Source organism: Halichoerus grypus, chromosome 13 (assembly GCF_964656455.1).
Source record: "Halichoerus grypus chromosome 13, mHalGry1.hap1.1, whole genome shotgun sequence".
Taxonomy (NCBI): domain Eukaryota; kingdom Metazoa; phylum Chordata; class Mammalia; order Carnivora; family Phocidae; genus Halichoerus; species Halichoerus grypus.
The window spans coordinates 60479926-60500309 of NC_135724.1; the positions used below are offsets into that span (position 1 = coordinate 60479926).

General features: G+C 36.3%; 1 protein-coding gene across 8 annotated transcripts in view; it reads left to right on the forward strand.

Moving 5' to 3' along the window:
• ANKRD12 (ankyrin repeat domain 12) overlaps positions 1–20384 on the forward strand; it is a 123870-nt gene that overhangs the window by 91915 nt on the left and 11571 nt on the right. For 5 of the 8 annotated variants that reach the window (XM_078060590.1, XM_078060586.1, XM_078060587.1 and 2 more), the window contains 2 exons: positions 49–69; positions 9089–13794. In XM_078060590.1, coding sequence (XP_077916716.1) covers positions 49–69; positions 9089–13794 — 4727 coding nt within the window. The remainder of the gene's footprint in view (positions 1–48; positions 70–9088; positions 13795–20384) is intronic. The other 3 variants (XM_036092504.2, XM_036092506.2, XM_036092508.2) reach the window with 1 other exon arrangement.

Below are 20384 nucleotides of genomic sequence, written 5' to 3' on the forward strand. Positions count from 1 at the left end.
TGTCTCCCCTTCTCTGTTTCCGTTCCCATTTCCCATCCCTTCTTTGAGGAATACTAAAAAATCTTTTACGTAAGTAGTTGTCTTTTTATGACTAGTATTTTTATGTTTTAAAAATATAAATTCCACCAGACACTAATATAAGAAAATTGTTTCTTGGTTCACTCTATTTCTTCTTTCCCCTCACTGCCTCCACCTGCCCCTCCTCCTTACCCCAGGAAAAGTGTTTGTCTACATATGTCCAGTTTTTACTTGAAAGACTGGTGGTTTCTGTTGCCCTCATTCTGAAGGACCACATACCTCCATTGTAACCCTGTAGTAAGTGAAATAAGTACCTGGAGTCAGCTTGAATCTTTTTGTCTTCAATTTTCTGATACTAAATTAAATACAAAAGGTTATGGGATTCAATTTTGGCTTTAAGTTAACGTGTGCTTTATTTAATTTGGCGTGTTAAATGTACTTTTTATTTAAGTGCTTTTAATTTAACGGTATATTTTTCTCTTTTTATCTAAGCAATAAATTAATATTTATCACATGCATGGTATGTACCAGGATATACTAGGCATGTTACGTAAATTCATCTAATACTCACAATAGCCCTGTGAGTTAATCCCTAATATTAGATTACTGACTGTTAAGTGACAGAGCAAAGATTCAAACCTAAGGCTAATGACAGAACCAATGTACTTTTCCATTGTACCATGCTGATTGTCACTGGGTGTGAAAAGTTCCGAGTCTGATGATCCTGGTATCAGCATAAAACAACAATATGAGTTTAGTGTAGATTTATTTGACTTAATGATAACTGTTCAAAGAGTGCCGTGATGAAACTCATGTTCATTATGAATGAATGTGGCAGCTTCTGTTAGCCAAAAAGCGTTCTGAAAATGAAATAAAATAGCTGGTGTTTTTGTTTTTTGCCATAGAGTCTACCATTCATTATTTTAAAATCTTCAATGAAAATTTACATTCTCATATATATAACATTCCTGAAAATGTGCTTACATGTTACCTGACTCTGTACTCAGAAAATTAAGAAAATTATTAAAAAAAAAACAAAAAACCTCTGGGCACCTGGGTGGCTCAGTCTTAGGTTAAGCGTCTGCCTTTAAGACTCAGGTCATGATCCCAGCCAGGGTCCTGGGATGGAGTCCCACATCAGGCTCCCTGCTCAGCAGGGAGTCTGCTTCTCCCTCTACCCTTCCTCCCTGCTCATGATCTCTCTCTCTCTCACGCTCGTGCTCACTCTCTCTCAAATAAATATGTTTTGGTTTTCTGTTTTATTCTGTATATTGCATAGTGTATTCATTTTTTAAAATATTTTTAAGTAGATTACAGTGTAATTGTAAACAAACTAATGATTTTACCTTTATTATCAAATTTTTCAAATATATGCAAAAGTAGAACAATACTGTGAAGCCATATGTATTGATGACCCAGTTTTACTAATTACCACCTTCTGGCTAGTTTGTTTTGCCTCTCTCCATTCTTTCATACTCCCATCATTTTGAAGTCATTTCAGTGGAAAATGTTTCAGTAGTTATCTATAAAAGAAGGAAATTTTTTTACTTTAAACATAATCACAATACCATTATCATACCTGAACTGACTAAATGTTATTACTATTAAATATCCAATTACTGTTCCAAGTTCTGATTGCCTCATAAAATCAAAAGGTTTTTTCTTTAACTTTTTCAAAGTCAGAATCCAAATAAAGTCCATATATTGCAAATTGGGTTCTATGTCCCAAGTATCTTTTAATCTGTAGATAACTCCCTCGCATTCTTATGTTCTTGCAATTTTTAGTTGAAATACCCTGATCATGTGCTGGTAAATTTTCCCAAAGTCTGGATTTTGCTCATTGCATCTCCATGACTTCATTTAAGGAAAAGTATTTTTCCAAGTATTATCTTGCCTGAATTTCAAATTTTCTTAGTTTACCTATAGTGAGTTTAATGGTAAACTGGCTTTAACATTGAGAAGGAAAAGTCATTTGCAGTTATTACAAAGAAATTTTGCTGGAGGTTGAGCAGATTATTTTAATGGTTCTGATCAATTTTCTTAATTTTTGTCAAGACTGAGGTGAACATTGGGCTTCTTTTGAAACCGATTTCTAGCAGTATTGGCATAAACTCTTCGTATAAATTATTAAAATATTTTACATGCTGATTTTTCCCATAATTTTAAAACCTTATTTTCATCACTACTTTTCAGAATATCAACACACTGTACATACATCTAGTATTTCATATGAGTTCTCTAATTTTCCTGTGCTTCAGAATTGAAGTCTTCATTGAGCTTCTGAAGGAGGCTAAAGATGTGCTACTTTTTTTTTATTGTTATTATGTTAATCACCATACATTACATCATTAGTTTTTGATGTAGTGTTCCATGATTCATTGTTTGCGTATAATACCCAGTGCTCCATGCAGAACATGCCCTCTAAGATTTGCTACTTTTACTACATCTATCAGTTTCTCTCTTAATTGTGTTATTACCAGTATCAGCAGTTTTTCTGATAAATACAAACAAAATACATATGTATTCAAATAACTGTATAAACACTATATAAAAATGGTGCCATTGCTTAAAAATAAATTTCTGGCTGACTAAAAAGTTCAGCAGCTGATATATGAGAGCATGAGGTCAATATAGGAGGATAGGCATGTTAGTGCATAATGTGTGAAAGTGCAAGCTATATGAAAATTCAAGGTGGCTTAAAGCAAATCAAATAACAGCTGTGCTCCACATGACAGGTGATATGGGAACTAATGGCATGTGGAGGAAATGTTTGCCACCTCTTCAAATTGCTGAGTTTAAAGGGGACATCAGCAATGAATTACCCAGGTAGTGGCAACATCATTTGCCACCTGGATGTTATACAAACTTGTAGAGTGGATAAATTTGTATTTCATGTTTATATCCCTTTCTACAGTCCTCTTGTTCTACCCTATGTACCCCCACTTGATTTCTTGATTTCTTCTTTTTTTTTTTTTAAAGATTTTATTTATTTGACAGAGAGAGACACAGCAAGAGAGGGAATACAAGCAGGGGGAGTGGGAGAGGGAGAAGCAGGCCTCCTGCCGAGCATGGAGCCCGATGCGGGGCTCGATCCCAGGACCCTGGTATCATGACCTGAGCTGAAGGCAGACGCTTAACGACTGAGCCACCCAGGCGCCCCTGATTTCTTATTTCTTAATGTGGTTCTAAAACGCCCTACTTCCATATTTATTCTACATTTGTTAAGCACCTACTATATGTTTTAATGAAAGTCCCCAAGTGTAAGTCATGGACTTATGTTTAAAGTATCTGTTGAATAATGTGGAAAACAAGCAGAAAATTACAGCTACCTCACTGAAGGTTACCTTCCCACAAAGGAGTCTCAAATGCCATAAATAGGCCATTTTTTTTTCTCAGTAAGCATACTACCATCCCTACCATGCTCCATCCCACAAATATAAAATACAAGTTTTCATTCTCTGGATACTATAGATTTAGGGAGGCACTGTTAAAAATAAAGTAATATATTATTGTAGGTTTATAGGAAGCTAAATCTTGTGCGTGCGTGTATTTAAGCACGTACTCATCTAGAATAGGTGGAATGCATTGAGGATATATAGTGGCGCAGATAGCCTTCCCTTTGCCTTTTTGGGAAACAGACAGTCTTCAACCTCCCATATCCCAGGTGGTGAGAATAACAGATTAAAAAAAAAAAATGCACACCTTTTGGAAGTGATGTTCCCAAAGGATAAATGAGAAGTTAAATATAGCTCCTTCCAAACCATTCCAAATAAACATGTAATCTCCATAAATACCAATGCAAACATAGCCTCAAGACAAGTCCCCTACCCAACACCCTCCCCATAACAGGTGACTACCCTAAGCCCTTCCTATATATAAATTCTTGAAGTGCTCCTACCCCTAACCTCTAATCTAAAATATCTTCTAGTTAAGTAGTTGGGAAATACTAAAGAGCAGCTGATCAGAATCCACATAAATATGCATGTAAACTTGGCGAAGAGTGAGTGGTATACTAGTTAGTATGGCTAATGCGAATAGCAAGAAGAAATGAAAGGTGGGAGACAATGTAGAAAATACTGTGAAGTCGGACAAAAGCATCCTGGGATACATTTCCTAAGGGTGAGGTAACTTTGGACCACGCTGCTTAACTGGCTCAGACTCTGTTTACATGTCTCTTATATAGGAATAATAATTGCTGTTATGAATAAATGATAGTAGGAGAGAGAGTGTTTTAGATTTTCAAAAGTCTCATACCATCATCTTTGTAGTTTTTATTTTATCCTAGAGTAGGGAGCCCTCAGATGAAAAGAGACAAAATATGTTCTGTAATGCTGGCCACATTGTTGTTAAAGTGATAACTGATCTAGGCAAGAAATGATGAGAACCTGAGCTGGGACAGTGGTAGTGGGAATAGAAGATGGATTTAAGAGATAGTCCAGAGATTGAAACTTTGAACAGTTAATTTTGGAAGTTGAGGATTGAGAATGTTAAAAATGGCTCAGAGGTTTTCAGCTGGAGTAAGTGGGTTGCTTGGTATGCTACAGAAGTGGGAGATAGTGGCTTTAAGCAGCAAGAGGAAAAAGCTGCAGAAGAGAAAGTAAGGAGTTGAATGTCCTCAATTTTGAGTTAGGATGGTTGGAATGAGTCCCAGAATGTCCAAGTTAGGCATCTGAAGCTCTGAGGAAAAGTAGAGACCTGGACTTCACTGTAAGTTCAAGTTTTAGGGTCATGGTGTATTTAGTTTTGTATCATCATCATCATCATCCATTCCCAGAATATATGTGACATTAGAATAATTATACGTTTCCTAAAAGTTAATATAATTCAAACCATTTTAAAAGCCTGGCCTCTACTGAATTTCTTATTAGGCTTGTGAGATGTAATTGATTTGTCAAATGCACACTAGTGATTTTGGAGAGATTTTGAAAGAGGGATTTACTTTACATGTTACCATCTCTCTGCATTGACTGCTGCCCCTTTTTGGATACCATACAAGAAAAGATGGAAATGTAGCCGTAGCCTCAGTAGAGAAAAAAGTGAAGCCTAAGGATAATAGTGACCTCAAATAACATTTAACTATTCTGTAAGTGTCACTAGTGTTTGTTGCAAATATCTAAAAGTGCCTTGAGAAGTACAAGAGCAAATTTCAAATGTATTTAAGTGTTTTTAACCAATTAAGCCTTCTTTTATTATTTAGCATTTTTTTTATGGAGAAGAAAAATGCTTTAACAAAAAGTTAAATGCTTGAATGATTGCTTAACCTTTGTATTTCTCATTTTCCTTCCTAGTTTCCCAAATAAAATTGTTTGAGATGATAAACAGAGCAAAGGTCATGATCCCGGGGTCCTGGGATTGAGCTCCGTGTCCTCCTGCTCCCTGCTCATCAGGGAGTCTGTTTCTCCCTCTCCCACTGCCCCTCCCCCCCCTTGGTGTTACTCCTGCCCCCAGTAGAGAGCGAGCGAACATGTATGAGCGGGAGAAAGGGAGGGAGAGAATCTTAAGCAGGCTACATGCTCAGCACAGAGCCCCAACGCAGGGCTTGATCTCGCAACCCCGAGATCATGACCTAAGCCAAAATCAAGAGTCAGACTCTTAACTAGCTGAACCACCCAGGCTCCCCAAACATTAACATTTTTTAAAGGAACTTTCTGTCAGAAATAATTTGATATATGTTTTAAATACAAATTCAAATTTACTGATTAGATAATTGAAGACTAAAAGATTGGGACAAAATGGAAAAAAACAGTATAATAATAGCCATGCCATTTGACTATAAGAATTTGAGGATTTAGAGTGTCTAGGTGATTTTCTCAGTATAAAGTGATCATCTCCTAAGAAAGGCAAAAAATCTTCATGAGAGCAGCACAGGATTATTGCCACCATCTGCTGAGAACCAGCCTGCAGTGGAGCAAGCCCACCGGGCATATGCAACTCAGTGACCAGAGCCAGGTTACAATCCTGCACTGGAGTAATGCTACACTCCTGTCATGGACATTAATTAGTGTCAAGCTAACTTTCTCACTTTAAAACTTACATTTTTATTTTGCCTTTTAAAAATGTAGTCTTTGAAAAAGAACCATAGGAAAAAAAGTATATCTGGGTTGGAGAGCACTGCTTAATTACCTTCAGTTGATGAATCAGGAACACAAGTGACAAATCTTACATCTCTCATGGTACACATATATGTGTAATTCCCTTAAAGAATTTGCACTGAATCTTGAATGTGTATATTCAAGGTAAGCACTATGATATAATGAGCAAAACATACATGAGATTATATGTGTGGTATAATTTAAATAATGTATTAATATGCATAGACAAGAAGACCAGGAGAAAATAGGCTGAAGAAATTATAAAGTGACATTACACAGGAGGAAATACTACATGGCAAAATGAGCCACACCAATAATCAAAAAAATAGTGATGCTATTTCATACCTATTAGTGAACTTTATATATAATATATATATATAGTTGGCTCCACACCCAGCAAGGAGCCCAACATGGGGCTTGAACTCATAACCCTGAGATCAAGACCTGAGCTGAGATCGAGAGCTGGACACTTAACTGACTGAGCCACCCAGGCACCCCCCTATTAGTGAACTTTAAAAAAAATTTTTTTTCTAATGGTAAAAATAAAATATCTGTTATGCTAGGAATTTGGACAATAGAGAAAAGTTTGAAAAAGAAAATAAAAGTCACCCGTAATTCCTCCAGAAAAAGTTTAGCACAGATACTCTTCTGATGCATTTCTCATTTCTTTTTTCATACACAAATTGATATATTGCTGTTTTCAAGTAACATGTACAAAAAAATTTTCTACATTATTAGATATGTATAATATCAAATAATTGGAAACAACCTGAATGTTTAAATGATTTAAATGATTACAGATTAAGTTAATGTAATATGCAGCCTTTAAAAATAGTAATGAAGAAGATTTAATTTCAGGAGAAAATGTGATCTGTTCAATGGAAAAGAGCCATATGTAAAATGGTATGCATGCTGTAATTGGATCTGCTTGTTTAGGTCATTGTTATTTTTATGCCCTGAAATCCCTGTACGTCTTTCTTGCCTTAGCTTTAGTGCCACTTCTTTGAGAAGCCTGCTTTCCTTCTCTAGTTCTCCTAAGCAGACTGCTTCCCAAGTGCACCCTTTCAACCTAGTATCTATTGCCTTTTTAGCTATTATCAGGTTGTATAACTGTTAAAGAGGCAGGACTGTCTTTTTATCTTATCACCACCTGGCACCTAACACTGTGTGCCTGGTGGGACAGAATAAATGCTTATTGAAGTCTGATTCTTAGTGTAGAACTGAGGTTTTGTGGGATATACAAAGGAAAAAATCATTCCTAATTTCCAATAAAAGTAATCATCTAAGGAGAGACAATATAAATAGAATAATTATATATAAATCATAAAGAATTAAATCTTTGAAAACTACACATAAAGATAAGTTCTCAAGAGCAAATTATAAATAAAACAGTAACAATAGAAAATAACACCTCTTGTATAAGTAACATATTCTTGTAGTCACTTAATCAGGGACCAAAATAAACACTGCTTCCAAAATAGATGTTTCTTTTTGCAACATAAAGTTCTGTAGTTTGATACTATATATTGCAATATTGATGGCTGGGAATGGGGAGCATTTGCAGCATCTATACAAGCAGTTATAATTCCAAAAATGTTCTTTTTTATACCATGTGTCAGTATAACCACATCACTCATTAGAATATTCCTCTTCTCCAAAAATAAGATTGTGATCTCTCCAGAGCTCCTATACAGTGCCCAGTACCTTATAGACACCCCAAAATGCTTCTGGAATTTGAATTTTTATGTGAGAAGAGTATTTGGAGGCTAGATCAGTTTAGAGGAAGCTTACTATATTAAATTTACAATTTTAATAAACAATTTTAATAAATACTTAACAAATTTATCATTTTTATAGTGAGTATGCTGTTTCCTCCTTGGTCAGAGGCCTCAGTTTTCTTTACCTTTAGTTAGAAGCCTGAGTTTCTTTTCAGATTGAGTCCCAATGTATACAACATACATTTCAGCTAAAAAAAGATGCCCACCTAGGAAGAAGAAAAAAATCTTTTTCTTAAAAATGATATAAGGGGTGCCTGACTGGCTCAGTCAGTGGAACATGTGACTCTCAGGGTTGTGAGTTCGAGCCCCATGTTGGGTGTAGAGATTACTTAAAAATAAAATCTTAAAAAAAGATGATATAATGAAATAGAATCTGGCAATGTTTTGGCTACATTTATACTACTTGAATGCAATTAAACTTTCATGTACTTAAAAGTAATTTTGATGTACTTAAAAATGTGTAGAAATTGAGCCCATTACTTCCCCCCATTGTACTATATTAGTGTCAGGTCTAAATTATAGATAAGAAAACTAAGGAACATAGTAACTTTTTTCAAATTACATATGTATTCAATTATCTGTTACAGTCTTGATTATGTAATTGGGGGATACATGACTTTATTTTTTTTAAGCAGATAGTCATGTGTCTTGTATAGGCAAAACCATTCACCTTTATTTAAGTTACTATATGAGAATCACTTGATCCCTCATGATTTTATTCATAAAAATTCTGAAACATACAAGACAGTAGGTGATATATACTTAATTAGTCCCTTTAAGTTAGTGGTTCTTAATCCTTTTTGCATCAGAGAATCTTCAATATTCTTCTCCAGAAAAAAAAAAAATGTACATATATGTAAAATTTTATATAACCAGTGTTTCCCCTGAATTCAGTCCTCTGGATTTTCTGCTTTATACTATACATTTTTATATCATGTATCTTTGATATATGAATTCTGAATTCATTATACTGTGTGCTTTTAGAAGTGTCAAGGGATCTCATTATGAAGCAGATTCTTTATAAAGGTTTTCCAAAATACTGTAGCAGAGTTCTTACATATTTTATTGTATTATTCACATATAATTCTGAAATTTTTTTCTGAATTGAAATAGTTACTTTATATGCTATATTTTTCTCTCAGCCTTATTTTTCTGGCAATTGTCTCTTGACCAACAACAGATTTTCTCTTCTTATTCTAGATTCTGAAGAGGCTCGGTCTGTAAATCCTTCCAGTGTTGATGAAAATATTGACTCTGAGACAGAGAAAGACTCTCTCATCTGTGAAAGTAAACAGATAATTCCCAGTAAAGCACCTCTTCCATCTGCTCTTGATGAATATGAGTTCAAAGATGATGATGATGAAGAAATAAATAAAATGATTGACGACAGACATATTCTTAGGAAAGAGCTACGAAAAGAGAATGAAGCTGAAGTAGAAAAGAATAGTTTATTTACAAAACAGGAGAAAGCTTTCTATCCTAAATCATTTAAAAGTAAAAAACAAAAGCCATCTAGAGTTTTGTATTCAAGTTCTGAAAGTTCAGATGAAGAAATTCTTCAGAATAAAAAGGTTTCTGCTCCATATTCTGTCCCTGAAACATCAAATTCTGATACACAAACCAAAAAGGAATATGGAGTTTCAAATGAACACAAACAGAAAGGCAAAGTTAAAAGAAAATTAAAGAACCAGAACAAAAATAAAGAGAACCAAGAGCTGAAGCAAGAAAAAGAGGGGAAAGAAAATACCAGAGTAACAAACTTGACAGTTAATACTGCACTAGATTGCTCAGAAAAGACCAGAGAGGAGGGGAATTTTAGAAAATCTTTTAGCCCAAAAGATGATACTTCGTTACATTTATTTCATATCTCCACAGGTAAATCTCCTAAACATTCTTGTGGACTAAGTGAAAAGCAGTCAACACCACTAAAACAAGAACATACTAAAACATGTTTATCACCGGGAAGTTCTGAAATGTCATTACAGCCTGATCTTGTTCGGTATGATAATACAGAATCAGAATTCTTGCCAGAAAGTTCAAGTGTAAAATCTTGTAAGCATAAGGAAAAAAATAAACATCAGAAAGATTTCCACTTAGAATTTGGTGAAAAGTCAAATGCCAAAGTAAAGGATGAAGATCATAGTCCAACCTTTGAAAATTCAGATTGCACACTGAAAAAAATGGATAAAGAGGGTAAAACATTAAAAAAGCATAAATTAAAACATAAAGAGAGGGAAAAAGAAAAGCATAAAAAAGAAATTGAAGGTGAAAAGGAAAAATACAAAAATAGAGATAGTGCTAAAGAGCTGCAGCGGAGTGTAGAATTTGACAGAGAATTTTGGAAAGAGAATTTTTTTAAAAGTGATGAGACTGAAGATCTGTTTTTAAATATGGAACATGAGTCCCTAACAGAAAAAAAATCAAAATTGGAAAAAAACATAAAAGATGATAAATCAACCAAGGAAAAGCATATTTCAAAAGAGAGGAATTTCAAAGAAGAACGAGAGAAGATTAAGAAGGAAAGTGAGAAATCTTTCAGGGAAGAAAAAATAAAAGATTTAAAAGAAGAAAGAGAGAATATACCCATAGATAAAGAAACAGAATGCGGTTCTTTAGGAACAAATGCCAGTGAAGAATCTATAGGGTTACACTCAATGGAAAAGGAAACAGAGATGGAAAAACAAGAAAAGCATATAAAAGAAAGTAAGGAAAAATCTGAGAGGCGGTTTCAAGCTAAAGAAAAGGATGTTGAGAAGACTGAAAGAAAAAGTTCTGAAAAAGAGAGGAAGATCAAACATGAGCATAAGTCAGAGAAAGACAAGTTAGATCTTAGTGACTGTGTTGACAGAATAAAAGAAAAAGACAAGCTGTATTCACATCACACCGAGAGGTGCCATAAAGAAGGCGAGAAGATAAAAAATATGACCACCATGAAAAAAACTGATGATAGAGAGAAAAGTAGAGAAAAGATGGAGAGAAAACATGACAAACCTGAAAAAGAGAGGCATCTAGCAGAAAGCAAAGAAAAGCATTTGATAGAAAAAAAACCCAAACAAGCAGACAATAGTGACTATACTAAATCAGAAAAAAGCAAAAGTAAAGAAAAAGACAGGGAGGTAGATAAAAAGGAAAAGTCTAGAGATAAAGAAGGAGTAAATATAACTAATTCCAAACACTTCCAGGAAGAAAAGAAGTCAAGTATAGCAGACAGTAGTAAAGCACAACATGAGAAAACTTTATCCCTTAAAGAAAAAACAAAAGATGAACCTTTGAAAACCCCAGATGGAAAAGAAAAAGATAAAAAAGATAAAGATATAGACAGATACAAAGAACGAGACAAGCATAAGGATAAAATTCAACTAAATAGTTTACTCAAACTAAAATCTGAAGCAGATAAGCCTAAACTGAAGTCCTCACCAGCATCAAAAGATACTCGACCTAAAGAAAAGAGGTTAGTGAATGATGATTTAATGCAGACAAGTTTTGAACGAATGCTAAGCCTTAAAGACCTAGAAATAGAGCAGTGGCACAAAAAACATAAAGAAAAAATTAAGCAAAAAGAAAAGGAGCGGTTGAGAAATCGTAATTGTTTAGAACTTAAAGTAAAAGATAAAGAAAAAACAAAGCATGCACTAGCTGAGTCCAAAAATAAAGAACTTACTAGGTCAAAGAGTTCAGAGTTGACTGATGCTTATACCAAGGAGAAACAGTCTAAAGATGCTGTAAGTAACAGATCACAATCTGTTGACACCAAAAATATAACAAATTTAGGGAAGTCATCTTTTGTTTCAGATAATAGTTTAAACAGATCTCCTAGATCAGAAAGTGAAAAGCCAGGTCTCAGCTCCAGATCTGTATCCATGATTTCAGTTGCTAGCTCAGAAGATTCCTGCCATACTACAGTGACGACCCCCAGGCCTCCAGTTGAGTATGACTCTGACTTTATGTTAGAGGGTTCAGATTCCCAAATGTCCTTTTCCCAGTCACCTTTTTTGCCAGTTGCCAAATCTCCTGCCCTTCATGAAAGAGAATTAGATAGTTTGGCTGAACTTCCAGAGCGGATTAAACCACCATATACAAGCAGACTTCCAGCATCCCATCTCCGATCATCTTCTGTAGAAGATGTTAAACTAGTTATAAATGAGGGGAGACCAACTGTAGAAGTTCGAAGATGTAGCATGCCATCTGTCATTTGTGAACATACAAAACAATTCCAAACAATATCAGAAGAAAGCAGTCAAGGTGGCTTAGCTGTGCCAAGAGATGTTTGTCCTTCTCCCAAATCTGAGGTGTCCTCAAATGTGCCTGAAAGAGAACTTTCAAATGTGTCTAACATACATTCCAGTTTTGCAGCCTCTCCAACTAGATCTGTAAGCAGCAAATATATTTCAGCTGATATAAATGTTATCAAGAGTACTGTTCCAGTGGGCACTTTAATGGACAGTCCTGTGCATTTAGAACCATCTAATCAGGTTGGTGTGATCCAAAATAAATCATGGGAGGTACCTGTTGACAGACTGGAGTCATTAAGCACCAGTGACTTGATGTGCCCAAATTCCAGTACACCTGATCAAGATTCTTCTGTTCAGGGTTTTTGTAATTCTGAAAACAAAATACTGAAAGAACAGAACACTGATATTTTCCAGACTGAACTGCCAGGAAACTCTTGTGCTCAGGACCCAGCGTCCTTTCTGCCTTCACAACAACCTTGCTCTTTCCACAGCCAATCACTTTCAGATGCTGAATCTCTTTCTAAACATATGTCTATGTCATATGTTGCCAATCAAGAGCCGGGTATTTTACAGCAGAAAAATGCAGTTCAAATTATCAATTCTGTTTTAGATCCTGATAATGAATCTACGAAAGAGATGGAGAATACTTTTGTCCTAACAGATGTTCAAAAGGCAGATGCCTTTGTCCCAGTGTACTCTGAAAGCACTGTTCAAGAAGCATCACCAAATTTTGAAAAGGCTAATACTTTGCCTGTATTACCATCAGAAAAAGACTTTAGTGGAAATGGTGCTTCTTCCCAGCTAAATGCACATTACACATTTAGCAAACTAATGTATAAGTCTTCCAATGGCCATGAGGTTGAAAATAGCACGTCTGATATTCAGGTTATTTCACATGAAAAAGAAAACAAACTGGAGAGTTTGGTCTTAACTCATTTGAATGATAAATGTGAGTCTGATTTATGTGAAATGAGTACAGGGATGCCAAAAGGAAACCTAAATGAACAAGATAATCCAAAACATTGCCCTGAAGGTGAAAAGTGCTTGCTTTCCATTGAAGATGAAGAATCACAACAAAGCACTTTATCAAGTCTGGAAAACCATTTGCAACAATCAGCTCAACCAGAGATGCATAAATATGGTCAAGTAGGTAAAGTAGAATTAGAAGAAAATGCTGAAGACGATAAAACTGAAAACCAAATCCCTCAAAGGATGACTAGAAACAAAGCAACCACAGTGACAAATCAAAGCAAACAGATTCTTGCTAGCTGTACACTATTATCAGAAAAAGACAGTGAATCATCATCTCCTAGAGGAAGAATAAGATTAACTGAAGAAGATGATCCTCAGATTCACCACCCACGGAAAAGGAAGGTGTCACGTGTACCTCAGCCTGTGCAAGTGAGTCCCTCTTTACTACAAGCAAAAGAGAAAACTCAGCAGTCTCTGGCAGCCATTGTAGATTCTCTGAAACTAGATGAGATTCAGCCATACAGTTCAGAGAGAGCAAATCCATATTTCGAATACTTGCACATACGGAAAAAAATTGAAGAAAAGCGCAAATTGTTATGTAGTGTTATTCCTCAAGCACCTCAGTATTATGACGAATATGTGACATTTAATGGATCATACCTCCTGGATGGAAACCCCTTAAGCAAGATTTGCATTCCCACAGTAAGTAACATCACTTATTCATCTGCAATACTGTCCAGTAGAAGTATAATGCGAGTCGCTTATGTAGTTTTAATTTTTCTAGTAGCCACATTTTAAAAAGTAAAAAGAAACAGGTAAAATTAATTTTAACATTTTATTTAACCCAGTATATTGAAAATCCTATTTCAAAATATATCCGTGTAGAGAAATTATTTATGGATGAGACATGTTATATATATATATATATATATATAGTACCAAGTATTGGAATAGTACATAATAGTACATCTCAGTTCAAACTAAGTGTGGCTCACATTTTCAGTAAGTGTTCAATAGCCATGTGTGGCTAGTGGCTACCTTACCGATCAGCACTGGTCTACAGTATTTTCTTTTTCCTCACCTGCTTTTCCTTTCATCCCAAAAGAGGTATGCTTTTATTTCTTTGAAAGGTAACTCATTTACATGTGCTTCTGAAACAGTCTTCTCTGGAACTTTCCTCTGTAGAGCCACTTCTTGCTGGTATATTTTTAATTTTCTCTCTCTATTGGCCTTTATCCACCCACTCCAAACACACCTATTGACAGACTGGAGTCATTAAGCACCAGTGATTTGGTTCTCCTTCATCCTGGGGAGAAAAAAGTTACCCCGTGACTGTGCCGTTTGTCAAGATCTCCCTCTGTCTTTCCTTTACCACTGCACTCTTGAAGAGTAGCCTATACCTGATGTTTTCTCTGTTCATCCCTTAAACCATATGCACCGGCACAGATCACCAGTGAGTTTGTAATGCCAGATTTGTTGGCCTCTTTTTCTTTCTACTTGATCTTCGTCACATTTGACATTGTAACTGTCTTGTTCATAAAATTTGCCCCTCGTTGGTTTCATGATGGTACTCTCTTCTGGTTCCCTTGCCTCAGTGACTTATCTTTTTCTCTCTCTTTTAATGACTCTTCTACCCACCCTTTAAGCATCAGAGTTCTCTAGGAATCAAATCTTCAGTCAACTCTTTGTCATTGTGGTCTTGGCTATTCCTGTGGTTTCAGTACTCTTCCATATGCCAGTTTAGTCCCCCAAAATTCTTACCTAGCCATGTCATCTCTGTTGACCACCACAATCAGCTGTAGGTGCCTCCTGGGCAGCATCACCTAAATGATCTGCAGATACCGGTCATAGGTTTAGTTCCCTAGGAAGTGAACCCTGAGATTGTGTGCAAGAAGCTTCTTGGTGAGTGTTGTCAGGAACAGTACCTGTAACCGTGTGAAGGAACCACAGTTCAGCAGAGCGAGAAGTCAAATATAGTTGCAGCACTCATTTCATCTGAACCCACAGGAGCTCTGGATTGGGGTGGCCCTTCTGACAGGTAGCCTGCCTCCAGGGAGGGAACATGACCTTGGGCATACCAACTGTCTTCCCTTCCAGTGTTCCCATTGCCAGTTCCTTGAGAGGAACTCCAGTGAGAGCTTTCAGCCTCCAACACTCCTAGGAGCTGGGGATTGAGTGCCTCATTCCTGAAGGAGGAGTCTAACCATGCGCCAAGTATCCAGTCCAGCCTCAGACTCCCAAAGACCGAAAGAAATGATTTATCTCTCACTCTCTCAGAAACAAATCTTTATTTATTAGTGATGAAACCAGTAACCATTCTACCTTAGAACTCTCTCCATTAACTGTACCTTCTACCACCACCCTGTTTTAGGGCCCTCATCATCATCTCTCACTTAGAACATTGCAGCAACTTTGTCACATCTTTTTTTCCTACTCTCTTTCTGCAGAAGCATTCTCTTTTGTTGTGAAATATATATCCTTTTTAAAACAGTAAAGGGGCGCCTGGCTGGCTGGCTCAAGTCAGAAGAGCATGTGACTCTTGATCTCAGGGTCATGAGTTCGAGCCCCACGTTGGTTTAGAGATTGCTTAAATAATGAAACTTTAAAAAAAAAAAGAACAATAAAAAACTATTTCCCTACTTAAACATCTTAGCTGTGATTAGCTGGCTTCCCATTACCTACAGCTTAAAATCTACATCTAATTTTACCATAACCATTCATTTTATAATCTGACCCCAATCTACCCTACCCCTCCAGCTTTATTTTCTCACGACTTCCAAACTCACCCAATAATGCAGCCAATATTTAACTCACTCTTCAACAGAAATCTCTTGTTCACTACTTTTGGTACTTAGTGCTGTTCCTTCTACCTGAAATACTGTTCTTGCCAGGCTTCCTTTTCTATCCTCTTCCCTTCTATCCTCTTCCGTGCCTTTGTTCCAGCTGTGTTGTCACCTCTGTGCAAAATCTTGTCAAAGCAGAATTGTTTGTGTCTTCCTCATACCTTCGCTATGATATCCTAGTTAACTGCTCACATGTCTGCTCATAATCTGATTAAAGGCTAGGACACTATTTATCTCTCATAGAATGAGTCCCAAATTTATCTTCAGCTGTGAATACACTACTGATTTCCATATATTTCTAGCTGCTTCTGAACATCACCTGAGTGTCCCACAATATATAATTATCAGGTCCAATACCAAACCCATTTATCCTATCTCAAAAGTGCTCTTTTTGCCCTCTGATTTAGGTACTGTCATTATCTGCTAATTTCCCAGGCTAGGAACCCAAAATTCAACCTCCATCTCTTCCCCTCTGCCTTCCCATCACATCAGTCACTAAGTCATGTTCATTCATCTCACTTCCTTTCCCCTTTCTCTCTTACCACTGCTGTGTACGGACCACATTAGCTCCATAGATTATTCATTCACATGTGAATATTGCATAATCAAATAGTCAAAGTATTGTGTAAACAAATAATTCATAACCATGACAAATAATTCATAAGCATGTGCTAAGCATTGTGCTCACTGGATATCAGAAACCAGCAAAACAGGCATTCTTCTGAACAGCTGCCATAGGTTCTATTCTAAACTGTTCTGTCACGCTAGCCTTCTTACTGTCTAGGTGCCTAATATAAGTCAGATCTGATTCTGTGACTACCTGGCTAAACATCTTTAGAGACTCCCAGTTTTCTATAGAAAAAGTTCCCATCATTGTCTACAGGTCCTCCCACACTTCTCTAGGCTTGGCTGTAGTTACTACCCTATTACTGTATCTGATGCTTTCCCAGGCTATTCTGTACTGTTTCACATCATGCCTTTGTACATGTTCTTTTTTCAAAGCCTAGTTCAGAGAAGATCAAAAAGTTAGAGGAAAGATGGTTCTTTAGTCCCACATCCACAGAATATATCTGTTGCTAGTGCCCTTTAAATCTTAAAAGACAGGGATTTTGCCATTACTCTACTACTAATAAGCAGTAATAGTAGATTTAAAAGAATAGAGTTGTAAATAAGTAAATTTGATGTTTCTTCAAATTCTTTCAGCAAAGTAATTTGTTAATAACTTAAAGAATATAAAGCTAATAGTTTTCTTGTTTCCTTTGTTTCCCCTTAAAGGGTAAGAAATTTTAACTGAAGTATGTTGTATCATAGGCTTGAAAAATATAGGTAAAATTATGAAGAACCCATTTAAGTTAAACTTTGTACAAGCTGTTTCACTAAAAACAATTCTAATAAACCATAGTAGGTTGCCTTTTTAGCGCTACCTATTGAGAGATGCATATATAGTATGACACACACATTTGTATATATGTTATGTGGGCTTGTGTGTGCTTGTGTTTATGATTACCTTTTCTTATTCCTTCAAAGGTGATATAATACAAGTTTAATTCCCTTGAATCCTGGAGATATAGCTTCGATTAAATCAGAATTTAGTTATATCAAATATTGTTTCAGAAAGCTATAACTGGAGCTGAGAATTTTTTCTGAGTGTAGCAGGGAGTTTTTTGTTTGTTTTTAATGAGCATTATTAAAGAAACACACAGCACAGTATAGTAGAAAGAGCAGTAGTTTCCAGGTAGTATACATAAGTTTGTCTGGATTTTTCTACAAACCAGCTGTGTGATCTTAAATAAGTCCTCTGATTCTTAATTTTCACATCCATAAAACAATAATACCAACTCTACCTCAAAGCAGGTTGAAATAGTATATGCCATAACCCATTAAAAACGTTAAAATATTGTATAGATGTAAGGTTATCATTATTTCATCCAGCTCAAAATAACTTTAAGATTCATATTTATTAGAGCTAATATGCAAACCCCCACCTTTTGCTCATAAAAGGCTGTGCTTTTGAGCTTACTGGACTGAAGCTCATTTGTTCAACACTTCATTTCAAAAAGGAATGAAAAACCACAATAACAAAAATCACTTTTACACTACATTATTTTTAATAGTTTCCAATATGATTTTATCCATTTGTTTCCTCTGTCAGCTAATTGTCATTTTATTGAATTAATCTCTCCACATTTGTGTGATCTATTTATAGAACCTGTTAGAAATGTAGTGAAACATCTCCAAAGTCAATTTAAGTGTTTGTTCTTCTAGCAGATATTTTTCTCATGATTTAAACAATGCTGCTGTTTTTCCAGAGGAAGTCAAAGGAAGAAAAATAAAACTGTAGCTCAGGTTCCCAAAAGGCAAATGAACAGGGGGAGGATAAAAGAAAAAGACTTGTCACATCCTGGTATCTACTGTGGTCACGAGTACCAGCAGACAGAGTCCCTACAGGGGGATGCTAAGAATGGATGACAGGAAGGAAGAACATCCAAGGGAAGCTGTCAAGAGATTTTCTATTCTAGAGACTCTTGGGACTCACGGATCTTAAAAGACAAAATCTCCAAACGTGGTTTACTTAAAGATAGATGGGGAAAACAAGAAAGGGAAAGTTTCCTCAGAAAGTCTCCATATATTCCTTTTTGGTGGTTTTACCATTTCTCTATACATTGATAGATGTTTCAAATTTCCAAATTTATGTATTCTGCCCAAACCTCTCTCAACTTCTTTTTTTCTAAATGGATATAGCTCCACTTGAATGTCTATGAGCTCCACAGAATTAACATGTCAGCACTGAACTTAACCCAAAATCCTATTTCTCTTTTCTCCTGTCCCCTCTCCACTCCTGGATTATCTTTTACCAGCCATTTGGTCCTCATGCTAAAGGACCCACAAGTCCTCCTCAGCTGCTCCCTCTCTTTTATCTTTAATCACTGTATTTTTAGACCCCTTCCCTTCCTTTCCCTCCTCCTCATACCAGGGTCACAGTGATTTTGCTTCCTTAATTTCTTGCCTGTAGTCTTGTCTTCCTAATTATCTGTTCTGCAGACACAGCAGTGAGCTGTAAGATCTTTCAGTGGTTTCCCACCACATACAAAATTTACCCTAATATGTTATGCATAATATCTGTCCCACAGCGTGTAATTAAACACATGGGGAGGATGGTGGGGCAAGGTGGGGAGGGCTCATGCTCAAATATGTTTGGGAAATGAAACACCATTAATCTAAGAATAAGGTTTCTTTCTTCACTGCAGAACTTCTCAGAACCATTGTTTAATTTGTTAATTGTGAGACACCTAGGTAAGTGTATATGTACAATGTTTCCCAAACTTACTCATTCTTGGAACCATTTCCTGCAAGTCATCTTTATGAGCCCAGTGTTCTGTGGAACACACTTTAAGAAAGCTAGGGGTGCCTGGGTGGCTCAGTTGGTTAAGCGTCTGTCTTTGACTCAGGTCATGATCCCGGGGTCCTGGGATCGAGCCCCACATTGGGCTCCTTGCTCAGCAGGGAGCCTGCTTCTCCCTCTGCCTCTGCCTGCCGCACCCCCTGCTTGTGCTCTCTCTCTCGCTCGCTATCTCTCCCTCTCTCTGTCAAATAAATAAAATGTTTAGAAAAATAAAAATAAAGCTAGTCTAAAAAAAGAAAAGAAAGAAAAGCTGGTTTACAGAATAGACTACAACCTTTATTTTTTGCCCCTGCTGCTCTCCCCATCTTCATGTCCTACCATTCTTTCCCTCAAAGTTGATGTCCCAGGAATTCAACTTGTAGTTGTGTCCAGGCACCGTCCTGTCTCTTTGTTTTGTGCACTTGATCACACTGTCCTCTTTTCTGTGAATTACCTCCCTCTCTTCTTTCCCTTCTTTTTTCCCCAGAACTCATTTCTCTTAACTCATGATTCTGGCTCTTCCTTTAAGATGTAACCTCAGGTATCACCCTCTCCAAGAAGCTTTCTCTGACACCCCAGGCCCAAAGGAGTAGATACTCTTCTCTGGGCATAAAGGTGGCCTTTATGATTTTGGAAAACTTTAAAACACAGTAGCATTAAACTTCACTGTTACTCTTACTAATTTAAAGACATTTATAAGGCACAGACATCTAACAATTGTATTACTGAAGTTAGAGGCCTGAAAAATAATCCGCCCCAATAAGTTACTTGTCCTGTAGAATTTTCTACATTGATTCAACTGAGTGAATCCTTGTGATGTTATTTAACATCTTTTTCAGTCCCCCGTAATTCCTGAAAACTGTTTACTGATTATAAGTATAGAGTCCTGATGAGATCCAGGTTTGATTCTATGGCTAGAGCTTTTCATATATGGTATATAATTCCTTTAGCCCCACGTCAAGAAGTACGTAGAATCTGCTTGTCCCACCGTCTGAAGAATCAGAAGAGTCAACTGTTATTCTATGGTGCCAAAACATACTGAGATACCTTACTTTGCCCCAAATGCT